General features: G+C 46.6%; 1 protein-coding gene across 3 annotated transcripts; it reads left to right on the forward strand.

Annotated features, from left to right (window-relative positions):
• Positions 1-113: 113 nt before the first annotated feature.
• On the forward strand, positions 114-6,145 carry LOC123425677. 3 transcript variants are annotated; one of them, XM_045109381.1, is made up of 16 exons: positions 198-485; positions 950-989; positions 1,076-1,201; positions 1,286-1,321; positions 1,437-1,607; positions 1,766-1,849; positions 1,920-2,038; positions 2,152-2,253; positions 3,483-3,599; positions 3,684-3,737; positions 3,928-3,994; positions 4,775-4,828; positions 5,106-5,195; positions 5,428-5,493; positions 5,592-5,624; positions 5,848-6,145. In XM_045109381.1, the coding sequence occupies exons 3-16, from the start codon at positions 1,109-1,111 to the stop codon at positions 5,980-5,982; spliced, it is 1,221 nt and encodes a 406-aa protein (XP_044965316.1). In that variant the 5' UTR covers positions 198-485; positions 950-989; positions 1,076-1,108; the 3' UTR covers positions 5,983-6,145. The 3 variants fall into 3 exon arrangements, with proteins under 3 accessions (XP_044965319.1, XP_044965317.1, XP_044965316.1); XM_045109382.1 differs by lacking the exons at positions 5,428-5,493; positions 5,592-5,624; positions 5,848-6,145 and adding an exon at positions 5,275-5,414 and having other exon boundaries at positions 136-485; XM_045109384.1 differs by lacking the exons at positions 3,483-3,599; positions 3,684-3,737; positions 3,928-3,994; ... (3 more) ...; positions 5,592-5,624; positions 5,848-6,145 and having other exon boundaries at positions 114-485; positions 1,930-2,038; positions 2,152-2,244.
• Positions 6,146-11,433: the final 5,288 nt, after the last annotated feature.

Here is an 11,433-nt window from a genome sequence, read left to right on the forward strand (position 1 = left end):
ATTGAAGCAGCTGTGGTGGGTCGGGGCCTCCACATTCCTGGGCCGCGCGGGGACCGAGGGAACCACGAAACAAACCAAGCGGAAAACCCGGTCGTGGCAGGCAGCCGAGCCGAAACGGGCTGCTCGCATCGCGCAACGCCCGTCTCCTGTGGCGGCATCACCCCGGCGCTGCCTCTCTCTCCCTCGCCAGTCGCCAGTCAGTCGGGTCGTCGTCACCTCGCGTGGCGCCGCTGCGAGTGACGGGTGCGGGTCACCCTTCCTCCGAACGTCGCTGTCTCGCCCGCCCGCTCAAGCGGCCGCGTCTGGCTCCGCCTCCGCGCGCGCCCGTGCCTTTCCCGATCTCTCTCCAAGGCATTTCCTCCTCCTCTTCCTCCTCCACGAGATAGCAGCGGCGCCCGTGCCCTCCGCGCGGAGGAGAGGAGACGACGAGACGCCTCTCCGCCGATCGTCCCTCGTCCGCCCCGGTTGCCCCATCCGCCTCCGCGGTATTGTCCCTTATCTTCTCCTCATGCCCAGCACTCCAGTAGTATCTCCGTCTCCGTGTATCGATTGGGTTTCGAGATTTCTACACTCCGATTGCGCGCTGGCTGCGCGTCCTCGCACCCGCGTTTCCAAATCCCAGAGCGCGCCTCGCCGTTCGCCGCGAGCTGCGGGTGGACAGGGTGACTTGGCCGTGGATGTGTAGACATCGTCACGTCACCGACGCGCAGGGCAATATGTGCGTCGTGTGTCTCGTGCTTGCAAGGGATTTATTGATTGATTGGTTGATGATGAGAGGGCCGTCCTTTTTTCTTTGTTGCTCGCGCGAAGCGAACAAACGGAATGACATTTTTTAAAGGGATCGAATGTCGTTTCTCTTCAGTGTTTTCATCAAGTAACGCCCCAGGGTTCTGTCGTCACTCTGAAAACATACTCAGCCTCTGCAGTTTTTTTTATGTCGTGAATGCAGGGTTCCATGAACGGAGAAAAGTAGCGCCTAGTGGGACAAGGTGGGTTCCCTTGTGCTTCCTTCATTTACTTAATGCTTCATTTGTTGTGAAATCCTGCTAAAATGCAGGGTTGCTTGGTTCTGCAGAATGGTCACAGGAGCTGCTGTCACTGCTCTAAGATGAGACTGAGGCTGCGTCTGCTTGTTCTGTGCTTGATGATAATCCTATTTGTGGTTTACAACATGGCAAGCTACCAACGCAGACAGACGGCGGTAACGCTCAACCTTTTCTGAAATTCCCCTTTATATTCTGCTCGACAGACGATGCTCAGCTCATCCGATTATCCGCTGTTACAGTTGGATGAAGACGCTCCCCCGTTTGATACGATGATGGTATGTGAACCCATCGTCTCCATCAAACGGACAAATTGTTTTGTTTGCTGCGCTAGTCTTGAAGCAGATAGTCTTTTGTTGCCGAGGCGTTGACTAGCTCCATTGTACATATCAGGAGTCTGACAGGGCTGCTGTTAAGGTATCTGGGACTGGGAGAGCTACTGCCAAGGTGACACACAGAGCTGCTTCTACTGCTAGGGTCGGGTTTTTGCCTCATGGTATAGTGGAGCCTTACTCCGACATGGAGCTCAAGCCACTATGGCTCACAAGAAGCGTTCAGTCAGAGGTCAGTTGACCTGTTCTGCCTAACATTGTTGGTTTCAGTACAATATTTCTGTTGGTTTCAGTTTCCGAACGAATTTAACAGCCTTTAGCTGCTCCCACCTTCCAGAGTACAAGGCCATATGCGGTATTTAATGCTATGTTGGTGTTTTGTCTCAGCAGGAGCCTAACCAGAAAGACAGGTGCTTGATTGCTATCCCTGCTGGCATAAATCAGAAGAAAAGTGTAGATGCTCTTATGAAGAAGGTACTTCGTTCACCACTTCTTCCAGCAGTGATTTGTACATACAATTATCATGTAACTCTTGAATGCTCAGTTTCTTGCAGAGAACTTTACAGCTATATTATTCCACTACGATGGGAAGGTCAATGATTGGAATGATCTACCATGGAGCAAAAGTGTGATACACATCGCTGCTTCTAATCAGACAAAATGGTATGGCCTCTTTCTACCCTTTCACTGAACTAAGAGTCGCAGTCGGACCTTGACTATCTACAATTTGTACCGATCTGGTATCATTTAATTTCAAGACGACATCTATCTTTTAGGTGGTTTGCTAAAAGATTCCTCCATCCTGCTGTTGTCTCGATGTACAAGTATATATTTCTTTGGGACGAAGATCTTGAAGTAGATAATTTTAACCCAAGCAGGTATATGTGTTGCATGAACCCCGGTATTCTTCTTAAACCTGTCATTTCCTATCTGTCATTAAAAATATGCCTAGTGCCAAGGTATCAGTCATGTGATGTGTTCAGAGCGCAATGTATTCAGCTCTTATATCCTGGCCCAAGCAACTACGAGTCAATTGCAGAAAACTACCACATTTGCGGCTAGGTTTGCAGAAAACCACCAAGTCGCTAATCCATTGCAAAAACCACCGTGTTCTTCGTAAATCTTTTGTAGAAAACACTGATCGCTCACTTTGCTGCATTTAATCGCGTTTCCGACAAGTGGGGCCTGCTTGTCGGGAGCTGACTTGGCAAAAATCGCCACGTGTGCGCGTTGACTGAGTCTTCTTCCTTCTCCTCTCTTCCCCTTCTATCACACATTTTATCAAACATGTCGAGGGCATATCCCACCAGCGCCATGGCGGCTGTTGTGGCTAGCCCCAATACGCCGCCCCGGCGAGCTCCCCTCCGCCCCTCACCGCCCATGGAGCTAATCCCGAGCTTCTGCCGCAGCTCGCGAAGGGAGGCATCAGGGGTCCCCCGGCCGTTGCTGCAGTCCGCCGCGCTTTTAGCCGGGAACAAGGACCTTGTCGCACAGCTCCGCCTCGGCGTGCGACATCCTGTGACCCTCGTCCTCACGGCAACGGACCTCTCGATGGCCGGCGTGGATGCGGACAGGCCGGACTCGCGTCGGCCGGGTGACGGCATGCCGGATGACGGGAGATGCCCTCGACATGTTTGATAAAATGTGTGATAGAAGGGGAAGAGAGGAGAAGGAAGAAGACTCAGTCAACGCGCGCACACGTGGCTATTTTTGCCAAGTCAGCTACCGACGAGCTGGCCCCATTTGTCGGAAACGCTGTTAAATGCAGCAAAGTGAGCGATCAGTGCTTTCTGCAAAAGATTTACAAAGAACACGGTGGTTTTTGCAACGGATTAGCGACTTGGTGGTTTTCTGCAAACCTAGCCGCAAATGTGGTACTTTTCTGCAATTGACTTGGCAACTACAGTCTACAAGTATAAACTGGCTGTTGCTGCCTGGTATGTGCTAGGCAGCAAAGTTATATCTGTTTTGAGAAAGATGCAACTAATTTGCGTATTACATCTGGAATGTCAACATTGGAGTGTCTTATTCTAATGTTCTTCTCCCGTAGATAGTTTGATCTGTTGATTCTCTGTACCAATTTGGTTAACATTCTAATTTGGAGCAGGTACTTGAATATAGTCAAATCAGAAAGGCTGGAGATATCTCAACCTGGACTTGACCCTAAGTTATCTGAAATTCATCATCCGATAACTGTTCGTAAAAAAACAGGGAATTTCCACAGGTAGATTTTATGTAATGCAACAGTCTGTTTGATCGATTTGAAGCTTACAGAATAACTAAATTAAGCATATGTATAATTTGACAGAAGAGTCAGTCGCGCTAACAAAGATTGTGCAAGAGAAGGGCCACCTTGTTCTGGGTACGTTTTCTTTCTTAAACTCTTTCTTGTGGTATTACATCTACTTTCCTGGTTAACTAATTGCGTTAGTTACTATTTGATCTGGTATAGACTGTAGCACACCAGCATTATCGTACTGCTTAATGATCACAGTATGCTAGCAACAAACCTGCATCAGATATGCACTTGCGTAACAATTAATTGGTTTCAGATGGGTCGAGGGCATGGCACCGGTTTTTTCGAAATCTGCTTGGCAATGTGCTTGGCATCTCATCCAGGTAAGGCTTAAATCTTTTGATAAAGAGTGTTCATATTTGAGTTTAGAATTGAACCAAGTTGTAGACCTTTTATGTTGATCAGTCCATAGCCATGGGTCGTACTAACCATGTACGGAAAAGAGGGGATGGAGTAGTGTGTTTTCGATTAGGGTATCGTTACCCTTATTAGTGTTTAAATCAGTTAACATATATTTACCATGTTCCTTTTGTTATTGCTCTGGAGCACAAAATCAGTTAATATATACACAAAGCAGTAGACCATTTACGCTTTTTATTGCGGGGACCAACTAGCCTTACTGGCTCCAACGTTTTCTAGAACTTCTGAGAGTCATATGCAGGGTTTGTTTGGATGCATCTTGCTGGCAACTCCTCGACATATGGCTTGTTGGGGTTGATTGAAACACATTGTAATTGCTGCATCTGTCAGGAACTAATTGGTGGTTTGGTTAATTTTTAAATAATAGGGACATATGATACTGACATGTGATACAGAAAAATGACCTAGCGGGGGGCAAGGGGAAGCCCCGTATGACCTTGCATTAAGAAGTCGATAACGAGCATTCGCGTAGGCCAGTCCTCTAGTGCAGGTGGGGTGGGCATGCACTCATGCCACTAGCCAACCGAGCAGGGCTAAGTTCTTCATAAGGCACTGGCATATGATCAACCTACTCTTTAGCGAATGTTTGCGTCACTTTACGACAAGACATCTTTTTTGTCCTCTTCCTAATTGAGTTTTTAGGATTATTCCGGCCATTGAAACTTCTCTTGCAATGTGTACAGAATGATCTTGTCCATGGATGGGGTATTGATTACAAGTTTGGATATTGCGCCCAGGTATTATATTGGTGACATTTATATAGCTGTAGCATGCTTTAGATTTAAAGCTTCCAAAGCAAAGGGCATTGACAATGTAGCCACTGTCCATACTATTGCTCCTTCTGCTTGAGGTAGTTTGATTTTGAGGAATGTCAACTTTTCTGGATTGTTTATGTTCTTATTTAGGCGCTTTTCAGATTGACGTACTTAAGCAGTATGTTGAACTCATTGTCTAAATCAGACATCCTTCGCAAGGCAGTCCAATTAAAGTTTCTTTTTCAATGGTTTTATTTAGGGCGACAGGACAAAGAACATTGGAGTTGTTGATAGCGAATTTGTAGTCCATCGAGGAGTACAGACATTAGGAGGTTCTGCAGTGACAAAGGTATAAGCTTCAGCTTTCTTTGTCACAACCCTGGCATCCTGTCAATGTGGAGGACATGATCCATTGCCTTGGTTGACAGGTGGAAACTGTATGAATTATGAGTAGATGGCCATTGCAATATCACTTGATAATCTGAAGGACAACATCAAAGCTTATATCTGCATTTTCAATCATAATGATGTAGGACGTGATACTGATGTTTCCTCTCATGTTTGCTTTTGAATTGTAACAGCGTACCCGTGGCAAGGGCTCACATGCACTCCGTCAGAAAACTGCTCAAGTGCAGCAACAAACGAGAGTATGTCTCTTTGCCTGACCGCAGAAGGCACATTCTAGTTTACATAATGTATTTGTTTCTGTAACATCTCCGTAACACATCTAATCACATGTAACCAGGGGAGGGCAGCAGGCCTTGACATGAGGACAAAGGTGAGCTCACAAATTACTTCGCTCTGGCATACCTATCTTAAAAATCGTTGCGAGCTGAGAGCTCAGGAGCTAAAACAGCAATAAGTCTAAACAATCACCCCACTTGTAAACTACCTCCACTAATAGAGTGTACTTAGGAATATCAGGGAAGCATTATAGTCATGCAATATTTGACACATGTAGTTTTTGGCCGTTTATCACAGTTTGTTGTTTGGCCTAGTAGGTCAGGAGAAAATCGCGGGTGGAGCTTCGTGATTTCCAGAAGCGCTGGGAGCGCGCTGCGAGGGAAGATAGAACTTGGGTGGATCCATTCACTCGCTCCCGGAGAAAGAGGAGGAGCAGGCCAGCAGTAGATTAACACACTTTTCTGCTCACATTTTCTCGCTTTTTCACGTGCTCTGGTCGATTTTGAGACGCCGAATGCTCGGCCGTCCAGTTCTGTGCAAAACCTTGTGAACCCCGCGTGCTCGCACGCGATATTTCCATGACTACATGAGAAGATAGGGCAGATCGACGAAAAAGGTTCCCGTTTTGTGTTACAAAACAACCAACCAAAACATCCGATGATAGGTGCTGGGGCGGAAACAACAGTCACGCTCAAAAAAAGAAGAAAAAGAAAATACAAAAAAAAACAAATGCCGACACCGGCGGCTGAAAACATAAAAGACTCGTGACCGCTGCGTTCATTAAGAGTCTTTCATCAAGCTCCATGACTCCGAAGCACCGATACCCAACAATACCTTCAAGGAGGTACGCGACGATGACGCCGTTGCTGCCAAGGGTTTCCCCGGTACATGATGAGGCGCGAGGAAGGGTAGCTCGACGCCCTTCACGAAGGTTCGGCGACACCAAGGGCGTCACCGCGTCAGTGTCGGCCAGGCCAACAGGGTTTCCCCCGATCCCAACCTACACCTCGGACGCTCCGGAGCTTGCCACCAAACCGACCACACCCTGCACAAACACACAAACACGGTCTTGAGGCCCCTGCGCCGTCTCACCACGACACCGTAAGAAGAAGCCTGAACAACGATGAAGAGGAGCCGGGACTAGGAGCAGCATCACCGCCAGCACGCGGGAGGGCCCAACCTCCATCGTCAACAACGGTAGTCGCCCGGACGCAATAGCAGGAGCATACCAGGCCCGTGGGCCCACATGCCCGGCTGGGACGGCCCCATAAAGCTCCCGCCGTCATGATGCAACAGGCGCGTCGTCAACGACGCCGCCCCCAGTCCAAGCTCCCCCTCCTCCCCTCCACGTAGAGGACACCGCAGCCACGCCGGGAGCCGGCCCGCTAGGACCCAGATGGGGCCTGTAGGGCCCAGATCTGCGCCGGGGCGCGCAACCAGCCACCCCGCACCACCACGCCCTACCGCCAAGGAGCCGCTACCTCACCTTTCGCCGGCCACCACCATCGGGTCGTCGGACCGCAGCCGGCCAAGTTGCACCACTGTCGTCACCTACCCCGGGAAGGGGGAACGCGCGCGCGGGGAAAGGAGAACCCGCCTCCGCCGGCACCACCCGGGCCAGCGGCGGGTGAGGAGATGAAGGAGAAGGAGCCCACGGGAGTGGAGCTCGCATGTCGCCCCGGCCACCTTCCGGGGAGGTGGCGCGAGGGCGGATCTGGGAGGAGAGAGGGGGATGGGGACGGGGGATGGGGAGCCTAACCGGCGGCCGGCGACGACGGAAGGGCCATCGGCGGCAGGAGGGGGAGGGTGGAAACCTTAGTCGCCCCTGTCGCCGGAGCTCCTAAGGCCCTGAATGGGAGCTCAGGACGCCGATAGGGTAGATTCAAATGGAAAAGTGGCTCATGTGTCTTGCTGTTGTTTCTTTATTTGACTCATGTTTTGTTTCGGCCACTCTAAACCTAATCCGACCATGATTCATGAACTACAATAGAGATTCTGCCTGCTTAGGGCATGTAAAACGATGTACAGTTGGCTGTCTATAAGAGGTGACAATTAGGATTTTAGACGAGGCGGGGGAGAGAGAAGAAGATAAAAGGGATTTTAGACGATGTGAAGGAGAGAGAAGAAGGTAAAAGGGAGAGGCCGTTAGTAGATGTGCGGACGGGCGATTCAGGTGAAACTTCCGGCAAAATGTAAAAAATTGACAAAAAACAAAACTAATTCATAAAATGAAGTGTGTGTGATTTTTTTACCCATTTGACCCTTTTTTTGTGACGTTTTTGTATTAGGCGTCATACTACACTGTGTGGCGTTTGACACTACTTGTGTGACGTCTGAATCCTAATGTGACGTCTAAGGCATATGCGCCACACTACACTGTGTGACGTCTAAGGCAAAGGCATCACACAGTGTAGTGTGACGCTTGATTGTCGGGCGTCACATAAAAGGGTCAACTGCGTGAAACTTTTTCAAACGTGGTTCAGTTTGTGAAATACTTCCACTCCTGGTTCAAATTTGTCAAATTTGCCGAAACTTGCTAGCTATCAACGCCTTTTTGCCATTGTCTATGAATGGGCGTCGGTAAAACTCCAGCTGCCTTTTTCGTGAAGCAATGGCGGGCACGTCTTTTGTGCTCGTGAATCTCGGCGAGCAGCGGCGCCGTATATCTCCTTTCCTCGTGAATCCACAGCAGCATTCTTCTGTTCTCCCTGTCAAACTTCGCTATGGTTTCTGTTCTTCCCGTGAAACGACGCTGGCATTTGAAATCCATCGCCAGACATATTTGTGGATTGGTGGTGCAACTTTCAATGGCATTGATCGTGCATTCATAATATAAAGGAGTATACGACAACTCTCTAATGCAATTAAGTGGGTGTGCATTTAATTTACTTGCTCATAAAGATCTCAAACATTTAAAAAAGGTCAATTTTGAAATATAAAAACCAAGTTTTATAATAAAAAAATCTCGTTAGAATAATCATGAAGTATATAAAAACTCTATATGAAATGGAAAAATGTTGTAATCGGCCGAACAGTCGAGTTTTGGCTAGTCGCGTCGCACGCTGCCATTCTGATTGATCGTGGACGTCCCATATGCTCCCCCCACACAACAACCTTATCCCGTCGCACTCGTCTACTTCCTTTTCACCTAGACAATATGTTGGACTTCGAGTTGTTGCCCGACCCTCGTGGAGGTTTTTGAGATTTCAAACTTCCGACAATAGCAAGCAGACATCACAACGTGACGACAAGGCCATGGCCATGCACCATCCATCCTCATCGTCCTTCTTCACACATCAACGCCATCGCCAGGTGCACCTTCCACCTCCGCCGTCTTGCTCGCGCATCACGACGCCATGGTAGTGTTGCAAGCTTAGGCCGTCATGATGGAACGGGTGACGCGCCATGTGGACGAGACGAGCGTCAGGGCCTGCGTGGGAAGCTATTGTTGGGAATTAGCACACAAAAACACTTGTAATGAACTGAATACTACATTGGAAACGAATTAATCGAGCACCACATCATATACTCACTCAAGTATCGTTGCTTAGCACAAAAGGAAACATATGCGTCAAACATATATGGAGATACTAGATTCGGCCAGAACCTAGGACATGTTCTGGGTGCAACAAGCAGCCAAGTAGGAAAAGTACTAGCTGATTTCAGCAAGTAGCTAGGACAAGTCCTATGTGCTCTTAGCTCAACATCTTAGCAACAAGCATCAACATAGAGACACCAGATTTTACGTGGAAAATCCCCCAAAATGAGAAGCAAAACCACGGGCCCAAGCCACCCAAAGCCTCTTTCACTATTATCAAATGTGGGATATGATGTCTACTATGCAACTTTATTCTTGTAGACTCTTTTGGGGCTCCAAGCGTAGGCTTTTATAGGATGTACAATAGCAAATTTCCCTCAAGTGGATGACATAAGGTTTATCAATTCGCAAGAGGTGTAGCTTGAAGGTGGTCTCTCTCAAACAACTCTGCAACCAAATACAAGAAATCTCTTGTGCCCCCAACACACCCAATACAATGGTAAATTTCATAGTTGCACTAGTTCGGCGAAGAGATGGTGATACAAGTGTAGTATGGATAGAAGAAAATGGGTTTTTGTAATCTGAATAAATAAAAAGAACAAGGTAGCAACTAGTAAAAGTGAGCACAAATGGTATTGCAATGCTTAAAAACAAGGCCTAGGGTTCATATTTTCACTAGTGCAATTTGTCAATAGTGCTAACATAGTTGAATCATATAACCATCCCTCAACGTGCACCAAAGAATCACTTCAAAGTTCTTATCAATAGCAGAGAACATAAGAAGAGGTTGTTGTAGGCAGTGAACCACCTCAAAGTAATCTTTCCGATCAATCTATTGAGCCATTCCTATAGGTGTCACAAATATCTCTAGAGTTTGTACTAAATAGTTATCTTTCCGATCAATCTATTGAGCCATCCCTATAGGTGTCACAAACAGTCCTAGAGTTCGTATTAAATAACACCAAATAATTTCAGATTCATGACATTCAATCCACACAAAGAACCTCAAAGAGTACCCCAAAGTTTCTATCAAAGAAAGTAGGATGTAAACGTGTATCAACCCATGTGCCTAGATTACCCCAAGGACACCACAGGGATCCTTAAGTGGATTACCAAAACAAACATCAAGTGACTCAATAGAATACCCCATTATCACTACAGGTATCCGCATGCAAGACATAAATAAAGTGTTCTCAAATCCAAAGTATTCAATCCAACATAATGAAACCTTAACGAGAAAGACTCAATGCATCACAAGAAAGAGAGTGGAGAACACCATATGATCCAACTATATTAACAAAGCTCGTGGTACATCAAGATTGTGCCTAATCAAGAATACGAGAGAGGGAGATCAAACACATAGCTACTGATACATCCGTACATACCCTCAGCCCCAAGGGTGAACTACTCCCTCCTCATCATGGAGACCACCTTGATGATGAAGATGACCTTCAATGATGATTTCCCCCTCCGATAGGGTGCCAGAAAAGGGCTTCGAATGAGATCACTTCAGAACAGAGGCTTGCGACAGCGGACTGGAAGTTCTAGGCTTGTTTTTGGAGTTTCCGATATTTAAAGGAAATTTTTGCGATGGAATCACGCGAGGGGGGAGGGGGTGTATCCGGGGGAGTCACGAGCTTGCATGGCGCGCCCACCCAGGCTCGTGGCTCCCCTGGCCACCCTCTTGCCCACCTCTGACATTTAGTGGATCTCTTATGTTCCAAAAAAATCACCAAATAGTTTCATGGCAGTTGTATTTTGTTTGGTATGGATTTTCCATGAAATAAAAAATAGCCAAAATACAGGAATTTGCAATGGGTACTAAGTTAATAGGTTAGTACATAAAAATCATATAAAAGTGCACCAAAACCATGTAGAACTTGGGTAAATATGTCATGAATACTTCATGAATTATTGATACGTTGGAGACGTATCAACATCCCCAAGCTTAATTCTTACTCGTCCTCGAGTACGTAAGTGATAAAATAAATAATTTATGAAGTCTGAATGCTAGTATAGTATATAAATTTGATCAATTATAATTTGAATCACTTTTTATAGAACCATAAACAATAATTCTTTCTTATAAAACTCATCATGATAAAGTAGCAATCAATTCACATGTCATGGCTCAAATAATGCATTCTCTTGAAACTTCACAACCTATATTCTTAGTCACCAAACAATTACAATTCATATTATTTTCTAAGTAAGAGATTCACATACTCAATTATCATATAGTCTTATATGATTGCTAGTACTCAAAGCATATTTTTAGAACAAATAGCATGTATCGAACACAAAGGAAGATAGTGGCTTAATGTTTGGCCTCCCAACGTACTTATCATAGAGATAATTGCCAAAA

Source organism: Hordeum vulgare, chromosome 2H, assembly GCF_904849725.1.
Source record: "Hordeum vulgare subsp. vulgare chromosome 2H, MorexV3_pseudomolecules_assembly, whole genome shotgun sequence".
In the NCBI taxonomy this organism is placed as follows: domain Eukaryota; kingdom Viridiplantae; phylum Streptophyta; class Magnoliopsida; order Poales; family Poaceae; genus Hordeum; species Hordeum vulgare.

Bases quoted from the DNA above. Each gene is read 5' to 3' on its own strand.
- LOC123425677 (XM_045109381.1), top strand. From the start codon at position 1,109: ATGAGACTGAGGCTGCGTCTGCTTGTTCTGTGCTTGATGATAATCCTA. The intron at 3,600-3,683 runs GTAGATTTTATG...ATAATTTGACAG, and splicing joins AAAACAGGGAATTTCCACAG to AAGAGTCAGTCGCGCTAACA. The intron at 5,625-5,847 runs GTGAGCTCACAA...TTGGCCTAGTAG, and splicing joins GCCTTGACATGAGGACAAAG to GTCAGGAGAAAATCGCGGGT.